The sequence below is a fragment of the Lepidothrix coronata genome, unplaced genomic scaffold, assembly GCF_001604755.1.
Source record: "Lepidothrix coronata isolate B3197 unplaced genomic scaffold, Lepidothrix_coronata-1.0 Scaffold186, whole genome shotgun sequence".
Taxonomy (NCBI): domain Eukaryota; kingdom Metazoa; phylum Chordata; class Aves; order Passeriformes; family Pipridae; genus Lepidothrix; species Lepidothrix coronata.
In genome coordinates this window covers 1650128-1665135 of record NW_016690366.1, presented here as the reverse complement: position 1 = coordinate 1665135, position 15008 = coordinate 1650128, and the positions used below count along the sequence as shown (strand labels likewise).

At 54.2% G+C, this 15008-nt stretch overlaps 1 protein-coding gene across 3 annotated transcripts in view; it reads right to left on the bottom strand.

Annotated features, from left to right (window-relative positions):
- Positions 1 to 6107: 6107 nt before the first annotated feature.
- The window catches only part of PHF2 (PHD finger protein 2), an 82196-nt gene continuing 73295 nt past the window's right edge, over positions 6108 to 15008 (bottom strand). Inside the window, exons 18-22 of one of the 3 annotated variants that reach the window (XM_017830987.1) lie at positions 14545 to 14822; positions 12297 to 12392; positions 11315 to 11424; positions 9908 to 10169; positions 6108 to 7240 (exon numbers count right to left, since the gene is read on the bottom strand). In XM_017830987.1, coding sequence (XP_017686476.1) covers positions 7152 to 7240; positions 9908 to 10169; positions 11315 to 11424; positions 12297 to 12392; positions 14545 to 14822 — 835 coding nt within the window. In that variant the 3' untranslated portion in view covers positions 6108 to 7151. The remainder of the gene's footprint in view (positions 7241 to 9907; positions 10170 to 11314; positions 11425 to 12296; positions 12393 to 14544; positions 14823 to 15008) is intronic. The other 2 variants (XM_017830989.1, XM_017830988.1) reach the window with 2 other exon arrangements.

Genomic DNA, 15008 nt, shown 5'->3' with positions numbered 1-15008 from the left:
AATAAAATGAAGTGGCTGTGGGCTGGAACTGCTGAGTTCAGCAAAGAAAGGGGGGGAAATGGGCAGTGGAGGAGAGTTTCTGCTGGCAGCAAGTGCATGGAGTCTGAACACAGCAGGTTGGTGGGTCATCCAGCCTTCAGGGAGAAGGGCTGGGGGGCACACGGGGTGGGGATGGATGGATGTGGAGCACTGGGCACTGCAATCATGGAATCCCATCAGTCATTACCAGCAAGGTATGACCATCTAAAGGAAGAAGCTGTGGCACTCATCACAGGCCTCGTCTTTAGGGTTCTTTATCCAAGGCAACGAGAAAAGAAAGGCAAAACAGGCAGCAGAGATTCCTCTAAACTTCCACAGCAAGTCACTGGCCAAGCTGGGAATGTCTCCAGCTCTCAGCCTGCCACCAGGACAAGCCCACGGTGTGTGAGCCAGTGGGCACAGCAGCACTTTCCCACCTTGTGTCTGACCTCAGAGCCCACCTGAGTGGTTGGAGGCAGGCTGAAGGGATGTGCTTTGGCTGCTCCCCGGGGCTGAGCAGGAGAGGGATGGCCTGCAAGCCCAGGTTTGTTGGAGCCATCTCATGGCTGCAGCACCATGCCAAAGCTGAGCCATTCAGAGTCTCCCCTTGCTCTTCGCCCCAGGCTATTGTCAGGCAGCAGTCCCTTAATCCAGCAGTAATTCCTCAGGATACAGTTGGCCCAAGAGAGCAAAGTAATTACAGATCTCAGACTTGTGAACTGGAGGACAGTAAGAAAAACAATGCCACGATGTGCTGAGTGGTTTCCCTTTAAGCTTATCAGGTGCAATCTAGTGAAAGCCCTCCCTGGCTGTGCACAGAAAGAGGGAGAGGCACCTAATCTGTCTAATGGCTCCTGTGACATTGATATCCAGAGTGTTAGGGACCTCTCCAGCATTCTGCTCATGGGTGACATGATCCCTGTGTGTTATGGCCACTGGCACACCTGTATTATAAAGGATCCTGGGGTGTCCCAGGGGAAACTAGTTAAATTATCATTGTCCATTCACCAAGATGAAGCCCAGACCCTGCAGAGGATCCCTTGTGTGTGGAGCTGTGCTTGCCTCACATGCCCAGTGCACTGCAGTGGTGCCCCTCACCTGGATGAAGTGTCTCACCTTCTGCTGTGCAGTGCCACACTTTCTGCTTTGAGTAGTTCTGTGTGGGAACACCTTGCAGGTGTTGTACAGATGTGTAGGAACATCTTCATTTTCAAGATGTTCTTATGCAGCAGTGTCTTGTTTGTTCATCCTGCCAGCAAGTGAGGGGGGCATGGGTCTATCTGGGGCTGGAGCTCATCATGGTGGACAAAAGAAAGGGCAGAGAGGAAATGAAGGGAAGGAATTTTTGGGGTCAGGGGACTTCTTATTTGGTCTGGGATTAGCACTGTGTTAAAGAGGGATCCAGCTCTGTGAACAGGCCGTTTGTTTCCCCCCAGAAATGCAGGGAAAATAAGTCCTCTCTGGGAGCACTGGTTCCTGTAGTGTGAAGTGGAACAAGAGCAAAGGTGTGTGGGAGGGACTACACAAATGGCCTCATGCTAAAGGTCCAACACACAGAGTCTGTGCTGCCTTCCTGACCGAGCCATCACCATTAATGGGCCCTGCACACCCACGGGGTCCTCACAGACAGCACGAGGGCAGCGCCTTCGTGAAGGGACAGAGGGTTCTCTGTGACCATGAAGCAACGAGAGATGTGGCCATAGCAGAGGTCCCCAGTGCCCACTGCCCAGCTAATGAGTGAGAAATGAGTGATGAACACTGTTACACTCCAGTCACAAGGCCAAAGATGAACAGAGGATGCCCTGGTGACCTCAGGAAGAAAGGTTTTCCCTTGTGCTGCCAAAGAGAGTTCTTCAAACCATAAATGAAGGAGTAGTGTAAACACAAAGCCTTTCAAGATGTGTCACCTAATTGACTCCTAAGTGACTGCTAATTATTAATTTGATTGAGTTGAAGGTGAGAGGAAGACTCATGGTCACACACAGTCTGCAAACACCCACCAGTGTGTAATGGGGTGAGCCAAGGAGGGAGCCAGGAGCAGGCTGAGACAAGCAGGTGGGCAGCCCCAGGCTGATCCACACCTTCCCCTGAGGAGTGTGCCGTGGAGCTCATTTAGCAAATGCAATGAGCTGGGGGACAGAAGTATGTGAAGTTTGAGAGGAGAGTGACCTCAAAATGAGCCTCAAAGTGCATCTTCCCAACTGGCTGGAAACAGAAGGAAATCTAATTAATTATAATTATTACATTTTCAAGAGAAGAGGAGAAGCAGACTTTCTCTTGTGATACACAGAGAACAACTTCAAAACAGTTTACACAAAGGCTGTGACTCCTGTGGGGTGGGCACTCCAGATCCATGGCAGATGGAAATGGAAAGAACAGTGTTGGCAGCAAGGGATGGCATTGGGCCACTGCTGGATGTCACAGTGCAGGAGGGTCTGCCCTGAGCAGGGATGAGAGATGAACATGGGATCTGTGAGATTAACGTGTGGCTGTGCCAAATGTCTGGGTTTGAGTAATTCCTGTTAGCTTAAAGACAGAAACAGCAGAAACCCAAATGTTGTGAGTAATCGTTTACTGGGAGCAGCCAACAGTCTCTCCACATGTGAGTGTACAGAAAACACCTCCCTGGCCAGGGCATCCTTTGTGTATCGAGCAGTCAATTTATGACATTCCAGTTGCCAGTCACTGTAAAAGTAAAACTGAAGGTGAACTGCTTGTCCCTCCTGCAGGCAGCTCCACACTGGCAAGAGCAGAAGAATTAAGAATTTCACCTGCCAAAGTGCCCAGCATTTGTGATGGAGCACAGTGAGAGTGTTAGGTGTCCTCAGCCCACTGAGGAGGAGCCAGTGTGGAACACTCTGTGGTCTCTCCAAATGCCTGTGGGGGACACAAAGCGTTTCCATGCTGCGTGTGAGCGAGGCCGGCTCAGGAGCGGGATCTCCACCCGGCTGATCTGGGAGCAGAGGTTTGGGGCAGCATTCACCAGGCTCAGGGGCAGGGCAGAGGGGTTGGCACAGCCCAGGGCTGCAATTGCACAGGCTGTATTTCCAATGTGAGGCATTGTAAGAGAAAAAAGAAACCTGGCTTTTCTGTCTTGCTGGCACCTGAAGAGCTCTCACTGCTGGAGAGCCCTGCGGAGGAGCTGGGAGATGGGACCTGGGCCTGGCACCCCTTGTGTGTGTGGCACCACGGGGCTGCTGTGCTGACAGGACACACCAAGCCAGCCAAGGGTAAACTGAGCTACCCTTACCCCTAATTCTCCTGTCTCTGGCTTTGATATTACATTTGTGTAGGATAAGAACTTGTTAACTGCAGAGCCCTGTGGAGCATGTCTGAGCAGAAGTGGAAGAGCTGTCTGGGAACAGTGTTAACTGCACAGGGTCAGCAGCCCCACTGTGGAGACAGAGACACCACCACATGTCCACACAGCATGCATGGGGAATGCCAGGATCGAGCCACACACCCCATCAGCTGTTGAGGAAGTGTATAAGGGAAAGGCATGGACTGTGTGGGAACACAGGGGAAGGGCAAAACCACATGGAGGCAAAGGCAGCAGGAACAATCCCGGAACTAGGCAAGAGATTTGAAGTGACTGGACAGAATCATGGATGGAGGAATAACGTGTCATGAACCCCTGTGTGTTCTTCCTGGGGAGAAGGCTGAAAAGCCAAGATACACCAGGAGTAAAATGTTAAGGCAGCCCCCAGCACTCCAAGAAGCCAGCAAGGCAGTCCCTGCTGAAACACCATCATGGAAATGGTTGCCCAGAATGGCCAGTGGCTGCTCGCTGCAGAGGGGTTGGACTAGATGACCTTTAAAAGGTCCTTTGATGACCTTTAAAGGTCCCTTCCAACTCAAACTATTCTATGATGATTCTAAATACCCAAAAAACAGCATGTGAAGGATTTCTGTAGCACCTTCCTCAAACCTTGTCGCTGGCTATGGATAAGGAAGGATAAGGAATGGTTTGGAAAGTGTAATGACACTATTCAAACTTCTGATGGCCACGCTGCATGTCTTGGAAACCACAGTCCACCAGCTAAAGCTCTCTGGCATCATGCCTGGCACCCTGGGCTGGGAGGCAGAACAGGCTGAGCAGCCGCCCTTGGCAGGAACACCCCAGGGCCATGTTGCCTGTGGACAGCCCTGTGTCCCTGGAAAAGCCACTGTGGATGTGAGGGAGGCCAGGCAGAGGCATTTGGGTGATGCATTTGGGTTCACCTGACTGTGCTTTTCAAAGGTGTCCCAAGGGGACACCCCAGGGATGTGGGCACTCAGGTCCCATGCCAGCCCCAGGCTCCTGCACAGGACAGCTGGCACAGCAATTGTCACCTCTTGTCCCCAGATGGGAGTGGCAGCTCTGTACTGGTTTGCCAGCCCTTGCTACGGTTCCTTCAGGCTGTAGCGTCCAGGCTCTGCTCGTGTGTGTCTGAGGGCGTTTCACCTGCAGTGGGTGTGCTGGACGGGCGCACACTGTCCACTCACAGCTGGTGATCCCCGTGAGTCCCTTCCAACTCAGGATATTTTATGGTAAGCAAGCGCTGCTCGATTCCCTGAGCCTCGAGAGGGGCTCGGGAGGTTCCATTACAACGGGTCCCATTTTCCCGGCTGCGGTTGTTTCTGAACTGTGAACTCCCCCAGCTGGCGATGGCTCGATATTGCCACCAACCCCGTCACACGGCGGGCTGGGGGTGTGCGGGCCTGGGCGAGGGGTGTCCGCGGGGCACGCGCTGGGGCAGCCACCGAGCGAGCGGTGACACCGCGGTCACCCTCATCTGCGACAGGACACACGGTCAGCTCTGCTCTGCAGGTGCCATGGCTGGGTGGGGCTTGTTGCTCTCATGGAGTCTGAGCATCGTGGGATGATGGAAGGGAATGTGGGAAGAGCCAACTCCCTGTTGGCTTAATGCTCAATCAATATCCATGAAGGAACAACACACTCAGACCACTTCTGACTTCAAGAGGACACAGCCACAAAACCTGGCCTGTGCCACATGTTTCAGGTCACTTGCACATTCTTCTTCAGACATCAGAGCTTACAAAACAGGTCACCGACTATCCCCGATGGAGCTACAGGAGAGCTGGATTGGAGCCTTGGACAAGGGCATGGAGTGACGGGACAGGGGGGAATGGCTTCCCACTGCCAGAGGGCAGGGATGGATGGAATACTGGGAAGGAATTCTTCCCTAGTGGTGAGACATAGGTTACCCAGAGAAGCTGGGGTTGCCCCAACCCTGCAAGTGTCCAAGGCCAGGTTGGATGGGGCTTGGAGCAACCTGGGCTAGTGGAAGGTGTCCCTGCCCATGGCAGGGGGTGGAGCTGGATGGGCTTTTAAGGTCCGTCCCACTGTAAACCTTTCTGTGATTCTATGACTGTATGATTCTATCCCATCATGTCACTGTCATCCAGTAAGCAAATACAACGTGGTTGGGGTGTGAGGCCACACCACACTTACCTTGAGGCAGAGAGCCCTGCACCACTGGGGTTGCTGGGACTGTCAGAGGGGAACACTGCCAGCATAATGTCTCCAAGAGCAGGGAGCAGGTGTGGGTGGTGGGAACAGCCTTTTGTCAGGAAAAAGAACTGCAGGTTGCACATGTCAGCAGGTGTCGTGTTCAGTTTCTCTGTGACAACTAAGAAGTGCTTGGAAACTGGCCTCAAGGGCCAGTCTGGAAAAATGGTGGGATGCTGCACGTTTCAGTGTGTGCAAAGAGGAAAGCCTGGAGCACCTGGTGACCTCCAAGAGGGAGGGAGGAAGCAGAGGGAAACAAGCATGTATGGACACTTGTCCAAGGGAGGTAGATGATGAGAGCAGTGCTGGGCGGTGGGGGAACATCTCTGGGTGGACCATGAGGTGTCTTACTGGGACACTCAAAACCATGCCCAATTAGCCAGGGCTTCCTGTGGTGCTGCAGCAAGCAGAGGTCTAGCAGGGGGTTGGGAGCACTTGGGGCACTGCCAGAAGAGCCCCCACAGCTGCCTCTGCTGTGGGTCCCTGCTTGCTCCTCCAACCCACCCTCAGACACCTCGTGGCTGCCTCCCCACCCCTCCTTCGCCGACCCCACAAAAAGGCCAGGCCCAGGCAATTGTGTACAAAACCTGAAATAGTTTTACTTTGCTTTCTTTTTTTTTTTTTTCTTTTTTTTCCTTCTTTTTTTAAACTTTGCTCTAGGTTTACTTAAGATTTTCGTGAAGTCGATACAAGAGCATTTGATATGAATCGGTAAATAAAACACCGTCATAGATAGATAGCCACGATAAACTTTGTTAGAAATGTACATGTCGCGAAAAAATAATAATACTAATAATAATAATCATAATCATAATAAAAAAAGCCGGCGCGACGCCTAGGCCGGCGCGGCCCTGGTGGCCCTGGCGGTGGCCCCGGTGGCCCTGGCGGTGGCCCCGGTGGCCCTGTGCCACGGCGGCGGGTGGCTCTGGTTCCCCGCAGGCGCCGCGCCCCGGTAATGTGTGTATATAAACAAAGCCCATAAGAAATGTACAAATATAAAAAGCTACAAACATTAATAAATTACATCGTCACAAAACACGGAAACACTCCACAAGGTGCTAGTAAAATAACTGTCTCCCTCCTCGTACAAGAAGTTACGCAAAGAGCTGGTACCGGCGGGCGGCGCCCGGAGAGACCCTCCCCGTATAAAAACCCGGCGGTGGTTATTCCAAAAGCTATGTACAAGCTACATTCTAGGAAAAGGGGGGCCCGGGAACGCGGCGGGGTGGCAGAGGGGTGCCTGAGAAACGCGCCCGCCGCCTCCCAGCCCGGCGCCTCGGCCCCGCGGTCCCCGCCCGCCACGAGGCCTTGCGGCCCCTTCCCGCTCTCCCGACCCTGCCGCCACACCGGCCACGGCCGCCCGCTCTGCTCGGAGCCGGGCGGGAAGGGGGCCCAAGGCCCGGAGCCGGGTCGGTGCCGGTGCCGGAGCGGGGGGACCGACACACTCCTCGGTGGCCGAGATTAGTATTAACTTTTTGCGGCTAGTCGCTCTCAGCACTCTGAGAAAGGACATCTATATTAAAAAATATTTATAGCAGGATTCTGTACAGTCCGACCGCTGAAAGTTAAAGGGATTATTGTGGTGGGGGCCCAGAGCTGGGTGGCAGTGTCCCCAGAGCCACTAGAGCAGCAGCTTCCCATTCCGGTGGATCTTCAGGATCTTGCCGAGCCGCTGCTTGGCCGTGGCCATCCCCTTCTTCGTGCGCTTCCCTGGAAGGAGAGCAGGGTCGAGGTGAGGGCCCGCACCTGCCCCACACCACCCCACAGGCACCGACCTTCTGGCTGCCTCCTGCCCCATGGCCCTGCTGACAGCCCTGCCCAGGACCTTCAAGGACACCTGCCAGGACCCCCGAGGCGTGAGGGGTTCAGCAAGGAACACAGTCCCTGGAGAACCAACCCTGCCACAGTGAGGGCACACTGCCCACCCACCCACCCCCAGGGACCCGTCTCTGCTGGGCACCCTCCGGCCTCTGCAGTGCCAGCCCTGCTGCCCTGTGTCTTCACCTGCCCTGCCCTGGCTCACTGCTCATGGTCACCTGTTTGCCCACGGGGTGACATTCAAACCCTGCCACACCAGTGCCATCCCGCTCCTCAGGGAGAGGCTGCACAAACACAAACCCACACACACACAAAAACACACAGACACACACACATACATACACAAACACACACACACACAGACACATAAACGCATACACAGACACACAAACACACACACAAACAGACACACAAACACATACACACACACAAACAGACACACAAACATACACAAACACACACACACACACACAGAGCTCCTTGCACCTGCAGGCTCCTCAGGGATCTCTGGGCTCCTCTCTGACTTCCTCTACGGGAAACATGTGGCACAGGGATCCTCAGCTCACATGCCACCACAGGTCCTGGGACAAGCACTGCCTTGAGGATGCCTGGTCCCTCACTCACCACATTGAGACCAACCCACATACCACCACATCTCCATATTTCTCCTTGCCCTCTCTTCCTGCAGTGCAAGAGACACCACCTGCATCCAGCCTCACCAGGAGGATGCTGGAAACACACACACAGACACACATGCTTCCTTCCTGCAGATCCAGACTAGCACCAAGGCACTCCCACACACCCCAGGTGGACATCACTCCCTGTCCTCATCCTGATGAGGACACCACCACCACCAGGAGCCCCAGCAATGTGGTTAAGTGAGCTCTGTGTTCCCTGTGTGCTGCTCCTGGGACTGGAGCCGCTCCTCAGCTGCTCCCCAGCTACCACCGTACAGCCAGGAACTGCCCCAGCACTGCTGGGCACAAACCCAGGCAGCCTCTCCCCTTCCCACTGATCTGCCACAGGGTCAGTCAAGTGTGGTGCCTGCAGGGACTCAGCTCCTCTCCACTGGTCCCAGGTGCTTTAAGTGCCCCAGATTTAAAGACTGTGATGGTGTGGGTGACACTTCCCACAGGAAGTTTCCTCATTTCTCTTCCTTTCACATCACTCTGTAAGACTGAGAGACCTTTCCTGAGGAGGTCCTAGAACTCCCTGGTTCTGCTTCACCCCACCATTTCCTTCCATAGTGCCTTCATTCCCACTGATGCCCAACCTGGTGGTCCCCACACTCAGTACTCTCCTGTGCTCCATGCAGAGATGCTTTGCAGTCCCCTCAGAGCCTTCAGCTGTCCTAAGACCCTGCACAGGAAGGGTGCAGGTGCTCCACTGATGGTGGAGCACTCCCTGATGGTGCTCCACTCCCTGCTACATCAGCCTCTCCTCTCTTGGCAATGACCCCTTCCCTCCTTTGAGGACTGAGTGATCCCATGGGCAGGGTGGGATCCACATGCCTGGCCAGCTCACCAGCCACACTGGGGGTTGGCTCCATCAGCATCTGGATCTGATGGATCATCTTCCCACCACATCTTCCACTACCTTGGAACTGTTTCCCTAATGCCACCATTTCAACACAAAGGCAGAATTCCAGGTAAACACGTTCCTTCCACTCTGGCTCTGCAGAAAGCCACAAATACTACTAGCTCCTGGCAGGACCCCAGCACCTACCACAGGCTATACTCATCCTCCTTTATGGCCCATCCAAGCTGCCAGGATACCTTGCACTTCCTCTAATCTGCTCCACTCAAATACAGGGAATTCAGAAAACATGCCACGTTGCCTCACTTGTCACATCAGGGTCTTTCCCAGTGGGATCACACACAACCTTCACACTATGCAGCGCCTGTCCCACACTCCTGCCTCAGCCACACCTCCTGATCCAAGTTCAAGCAGAGAACAGGAGGTCCTAGCCCAGATCCGGGCACAGCTTCAGCTTTGTCACACTTTCCCTATGGCAGACAACGAGAGACCTCTTCCTGTAACCTGTGTTACTCCCGAGGTTTGCTATTCCTCTGCTCCTTTGAGGCAACTCTCCAGAGAGATCTGCAGTGTGCCCTGCCTCACACAGCCTGGGAGGAGTGTCCTCAGGTATTGTCAGCACAGGGTGATGTACAACCCCTGCCACCACCACAGTGCTGCCCTACTCTGAACAGAACAGCCTCCTCTTTCCCCAGACAAGGCTTTGCCAGACAGGCTGGACTGGGATGTGACACTGTGGGTGTTCCTCACGAGCTCAGGCCATGCTCAGCAGTGCTCCTGACATGGGATGCCTCACACCCTGCAACCAACAGCCCAGGAGCAAAACACCTCTTTGGCCCCCAGTGCCAGGACAGCCGAGGCCATGGGCCCTATCTCTGACTGGATCTGACCTGCATCCAAACGTCTGCACTTCTGCATCCCCACGGCACACACGGCATGTGAAGGCCCTGCAAAAGGCACGGGTTACATGATGGCTTCACCCTTCCCCACTCCTGCACCACAACCCCCGGCGTTTCCTGGTACCTTTGGCGGAGGCATTGTTCTGCGAGGATGAAGAGGGTCTCCTCTGTGTGAGGAAAACACCGGGTGCCATCGGCTGCGATCCCCTGTTAGGCTGGGCGACCCCAAAGGTGCTGGCCCCTGCGGTGTACTCGTGATCTGTGAGGCTGCTGGCCTGTGACTCCAGCTTCGGCTCGGGCGAGCTGCCTTCCTGAGCCGCTTTGCTTGCGTTGGGGGCTGACAGCTTCTTTTTGGTATTTTTTTTCTTCTTGCCTTTTTGTTCCTCCTTTAAAATGACAAAGATGAAGCTCAGATTAATCCCCAGAAGACCTTTAGCTAGGGCAAGGGCCAGCGGCGTTGCTTAGGGTGCTGATACAATGAAACCCCGCAGAGTTGGCCACGGGCAAGCGCTCGGGGGCTGTTCCGACACCGTCTCGCTCACAGCTGCACACACACGTTTGCCTCTCGTGCCTCTACGTCCACGCCCCGGGCAGAGCCTCCTCGTTCGTTACCGCTGCGGCGAGCGGAGCCAGCCAGGGCCACACCAACACTGCCCTGGCACGGCAGCGGGGGTCGGCATGAGCAAAGCTTTCCATCTTCCACAAAAACTGGCACCTCCTATCTTCAGGGATCTTCACACCCTTTCACAACAGCACGGAGGGTATTAAACATCCCACTGATTCAGCCTCTGCTTCCCACTAGGACACACACGTCATCTCCTGACCTGTACCTGCACCTGGAGGACAGCAGTCTATCACCGTCCTGAGTCCCTTGCTTACTTTCAGTTTCTTCTTGATGATACCCTGCCACCATCCTCAAAGCTCTTCTACTCAACAGTCTACATCGCAGAAGCCCAAAGCCACCACAACCTGCATCTCCATCAACTTCCCGAGGTGCCTCACCAACCTTCCTCCAGCAGACTTTGTCACCTTAGCACCTCCTCATGTTACCTATCTGGGGCCTATCTGACCCCTTCAGAGACTGGACACCTGCCAACACCCAAAGTGCCCCAGTACCTTTGCTAAACTGGCCCCTAACTACCCACAGTTCACCAAATCTTTGGAAGCAAATCCTGACACTTCCCAGCAGCTGATCTGCACAGACAGGCAATCACACCAGTCAGGCTCTCAAATACACACCAAATACACTCCTTTGGGACAACCTCCTCCTATTCTACCCTGGTAGCCCTTCTCGCTCCCTCACCCCTCCCTACGCTTTTCCTCTGTCCCTTGTCAGCCTGTGGCGTGCTCAGGTGTGTTGTGACACTGTTGGGCTTTGATCCCGTTTATTACCCTGAGACTGCTGAGCCTTGTGTCCCTGGCATGAGCAAACACTGTGGAGGGCTGGCACTGCGCTGCACTCGGGCACAGCTCTGCTGGGGGACAGGGCTGTCCTCCCCTGACAGCTCCTACTGCCCAAGCAGTCTCTCACCTGCTGTGACAACTTGGCGGCGGCAGCGGCGAGTCCGGTTTCGATGGAGGCGACTCTCGTGCCCTCTCGCACCGGCCTGTCCTGTCGAGGCACTGAGGGGCCAACTCGTGCTGCAAGGCAAGCAGAGGCAGGTGAGGGGCAGGGATGTGCCTGTGGGAGCAGCACAGCCATGCACAGGGCACTGGGGCTCTGCCCTCCTCAGCAGGGAGAGATGGGGACAGCCAGCCTCTGCCTTTCCCTTCCCAGGGTGTGACTGAAGGCAGAGGTGCCAACAGCCTCCGGGCACAGCAGCGTGGGGAGAAGCTGCTGATAAAGATGGCACACAGCTGAGCAACTCCACGGCCACCTGAAGCCAAAGCTGTGTGGGTGTGTGCCCACATTATGGATATGAGCAACTCCAGCGTCATTTCCAAATGGATGGTGCTCACTCCCCCCTCGGGGGAGGACATGCAGTGCCACAAGCTGATGAGACATGGGCTGCTTGTCACACACACAGCACGCCATGGAGGGGCCCCTACTCGTGGGCCACATCAAAGGGGTCTAAGGACCCTCTTGCCTGTCACTGCCTCTGGTGAGCCCCAACAAACCCACCCAGCTTTGGCTGAGCTTGGAGGAGACTATTCCCACACTTTCTCACTATTCCCACAGTCACCACCTAAAACCCATGGCTACTCAGTGTCCGGGGATTGACTGTTACCCCTCTGCTAAGGTGCCACCAACTGATCCACTACCAAGAGTGTGAGGAGAAATAAACCAACCAAGGAATGATTTTTTCCTGCCAGCTGATTGAAGGAGGAAGGCTAACACTGCTCAGCAGGAATCACAGTGCATGGATCACCTCCCACTGTGCTGGAAAGGGTTAATCCTTCACATGATAAAGAAATCACTAGTTATGGTTTCCACACTCCTGGAAAAATGGCTGGTTTTTAGGGACCTGCACGACTTAGCCTGAGTCTGGGCAGCACAGACAACATGGACTTACCCGTCGGACTGTAAGGGGCATCATCTGAACTTTTCCTTTTCTTTGATCGGGATTTGAAAACTGGATTATCTTCATCTGATTCGAGAGAAGGGTAAACTACAGTAGGAAACAAAGGCAATAGTTTCAGCGTAGGAAACAGCTCTACCCTGCACGTTGCTCTGTCCAGGTGTGGTGACCACAGGCACCACAGCTGGATGGTCCCCAGAAGTGCCACTGAGGGCTGGCAGCTGTGACACTCAGGGGACTTTCCTCTTCTCTCATGCACACACTACCCTTGGGAGCTGTTGTCATTAAACTGTGACCGGGTACTTTTAGGGTACTCTGTAATCACAGAATCTCCTCAGTTGGGAGGGACCCACCAGGATCATCAGTCCAACTCCTGGCCCTGCCTAGGACACCCCAACAATCCCACCCTGTCCCTGAGAGCATTGTCCAAACACTCCTTGGGCTCTGGTAGCCTTGTGGCTGTGACCACTGCCCTGGGGAGCCTGTTCAGTGCCTGACCTTCCTCTGGGCAGAACCTTTTCCTGATATCCAGCTTAACCCTGCCCTGGCACAGCTCCAGCCATTCCCTTGGGTCACACAGAGCAGAGATTGGAGCTGCCCCTCTGGAGGAGCTGCAGATCCTTATGAGGTCTGACCTCAGTCTCCTCTTTTCTAGGTGAAGCTGAGCCATTCTATGAATGGACTCTTCCCAACCCTCTGGGATAAACACTAACTTTTCTGCTCAAACTTTTTTCCAGCCTTTTCTAAGAAGCTTCTGTTGTTTTTTTTCACATGCATTTCATTTTCTTGCCAGTTGCCATTTGTCCCATCCCTGGTGTTGGCATTCCTGGGGCACGTGGCCACCGACACTTGAAGTCTGTGGATCACATGTTGCACTGGCAGAGCCTCTGCAGACCCAGCATGCTCACAACCACTCTCCATTCACTGGCAGCACCGGCACAGGGAGCAAATTTGCCCCTCAGGACAGCACATGTGACATCTGTCAACCACAGTCCTGTGCTGCCCTTTTGCAAAGCATGTCCAGGACTTCCACTGCATCCCAGTGCATGTGCTCTCCAGTGTCTGGGCAGTCTCCTGCAACCTGTCACAGCAGCCCCACTTCTCCTTGGCAGCTCTATTAATGATCTGAAAAGACCCACTTCTCTTTCCTAACTGGAGCAAGTGATTCCTGATGGTCATACTTGCCAGGGAGACTGAAACACATGCAGAGACTCTCCTGCTTTGCAGCATAAACCAATTTCTTGCCCCCTTAAGCACTTCAGGCTTCCCAGTCCCTATCAGCATTTACTTTATTGTCTTGATTTCCTCACTTATACACAAAAATGCTTCTGCATATTATTCTTCAGCCTGGAGAAAAGAAGGCTTCAGGGAGACCTTAGAGCTCCTTCCAGTGCCTAAAAGGGTTCCAAGAGAGCTGGAGAGGGACTTTGGAGAGGAGGCTGAAGTGACAAAACAAGGGGGGATGGCTTCCCACTGCCAGAGGGCAGGATTAGATGGATATTGGGAAGAAATTCTTCCCTGTGAGGGTGGGGAGGTCCTGGCCCAGGTTGCCCAGAGAAGCTGTGGCTGCCCCATCCCTGGAAGTGTCCAAGGCCAGGTTGGATGGGGCTTGGAGCAACCCAGGCTAGTGGAAGGTGTCCCTTCCCGTGGCAGGGAGTTGGAATGAGATGAGCTTTAAGGTCCCTTCCAACCCAGACCATTCCATGATTCCATGATAACTATGACAGAACTGATGTAACTGGTGCAAACTGGTTTTGTGCTCATTTCTGCTGCAGATGCTTGGCCTTTTCTGCCAACACTCAAAATAGCATTGGATCCCTTTTCCATGTACAAAGTCAACTTCTCACCCCTCTCAGCCAGATGTTTCTTTGCCGTTGTGCAGACACAGATATTTCTGTCACGAGTGCCTGACCCACATTTCTGAGACAGTCTCCTGTTTCTGGGTCGACTGCTACAGTTTCAGGGGCTTTTCATATTTCTGAGAGTTTCTCATTGTGCCAAGCCTCAACTCCAGCCTGCCCGGACGGCTGTGTCACCACGGGCTCTGCAGCCAGTCTGGTATCACAGGGTCTTTGCTGATTTTGTGGTGCAGACCCCGTGTTACAAACACTCCTCCTCACCCAACACCGGCCGACACCACCAGGGCAGAGCAGGAGAAAGCGACCATGGGCAATGGGGTATTGCAGCCATGCACACGTGTGACCATGCAGCCCCAGGCACACCCTGCTTCCTTCCCACTCACCGTAATCCGAGTCCTTAAAGCAGGCGTCCAAGTGGTCCTGATCCTCATCATAATCCTCCATGTCGATGCTGTTCTTTGTGCTTTTCTTCAGTAACCGCTTCCCGGCGTTTTTGTTGCCGCCACCGCCTGTTTTTTTGGAGTTTTGCGTGGAGATGGAGTTGTTCTTCGCCTGGTTGGTGCCCCACGACGTCTGAAGGCAGGACTCCGAGGCCTGGAGGTTTGCCATGGAGAGCATGCCCTGGATGGCTTCCTGGGTGCTGGGGGAAGCAGGTGGCTGGCTGTGGGGACACAGGGAGAAACACAGGAGCCATCAGTGATTCCAGAAACACCAACCCCTCACAGACAGCTCGCTCTTTTCACAGCACGTTTGTGCTAGAAGAGATTCCCTGGTTCCTTTGAGTAGCTGGACACACCGCCAGGGACAGCGGGTAATTTTATGGAGCAGCAGTATCCCAGACATCCTC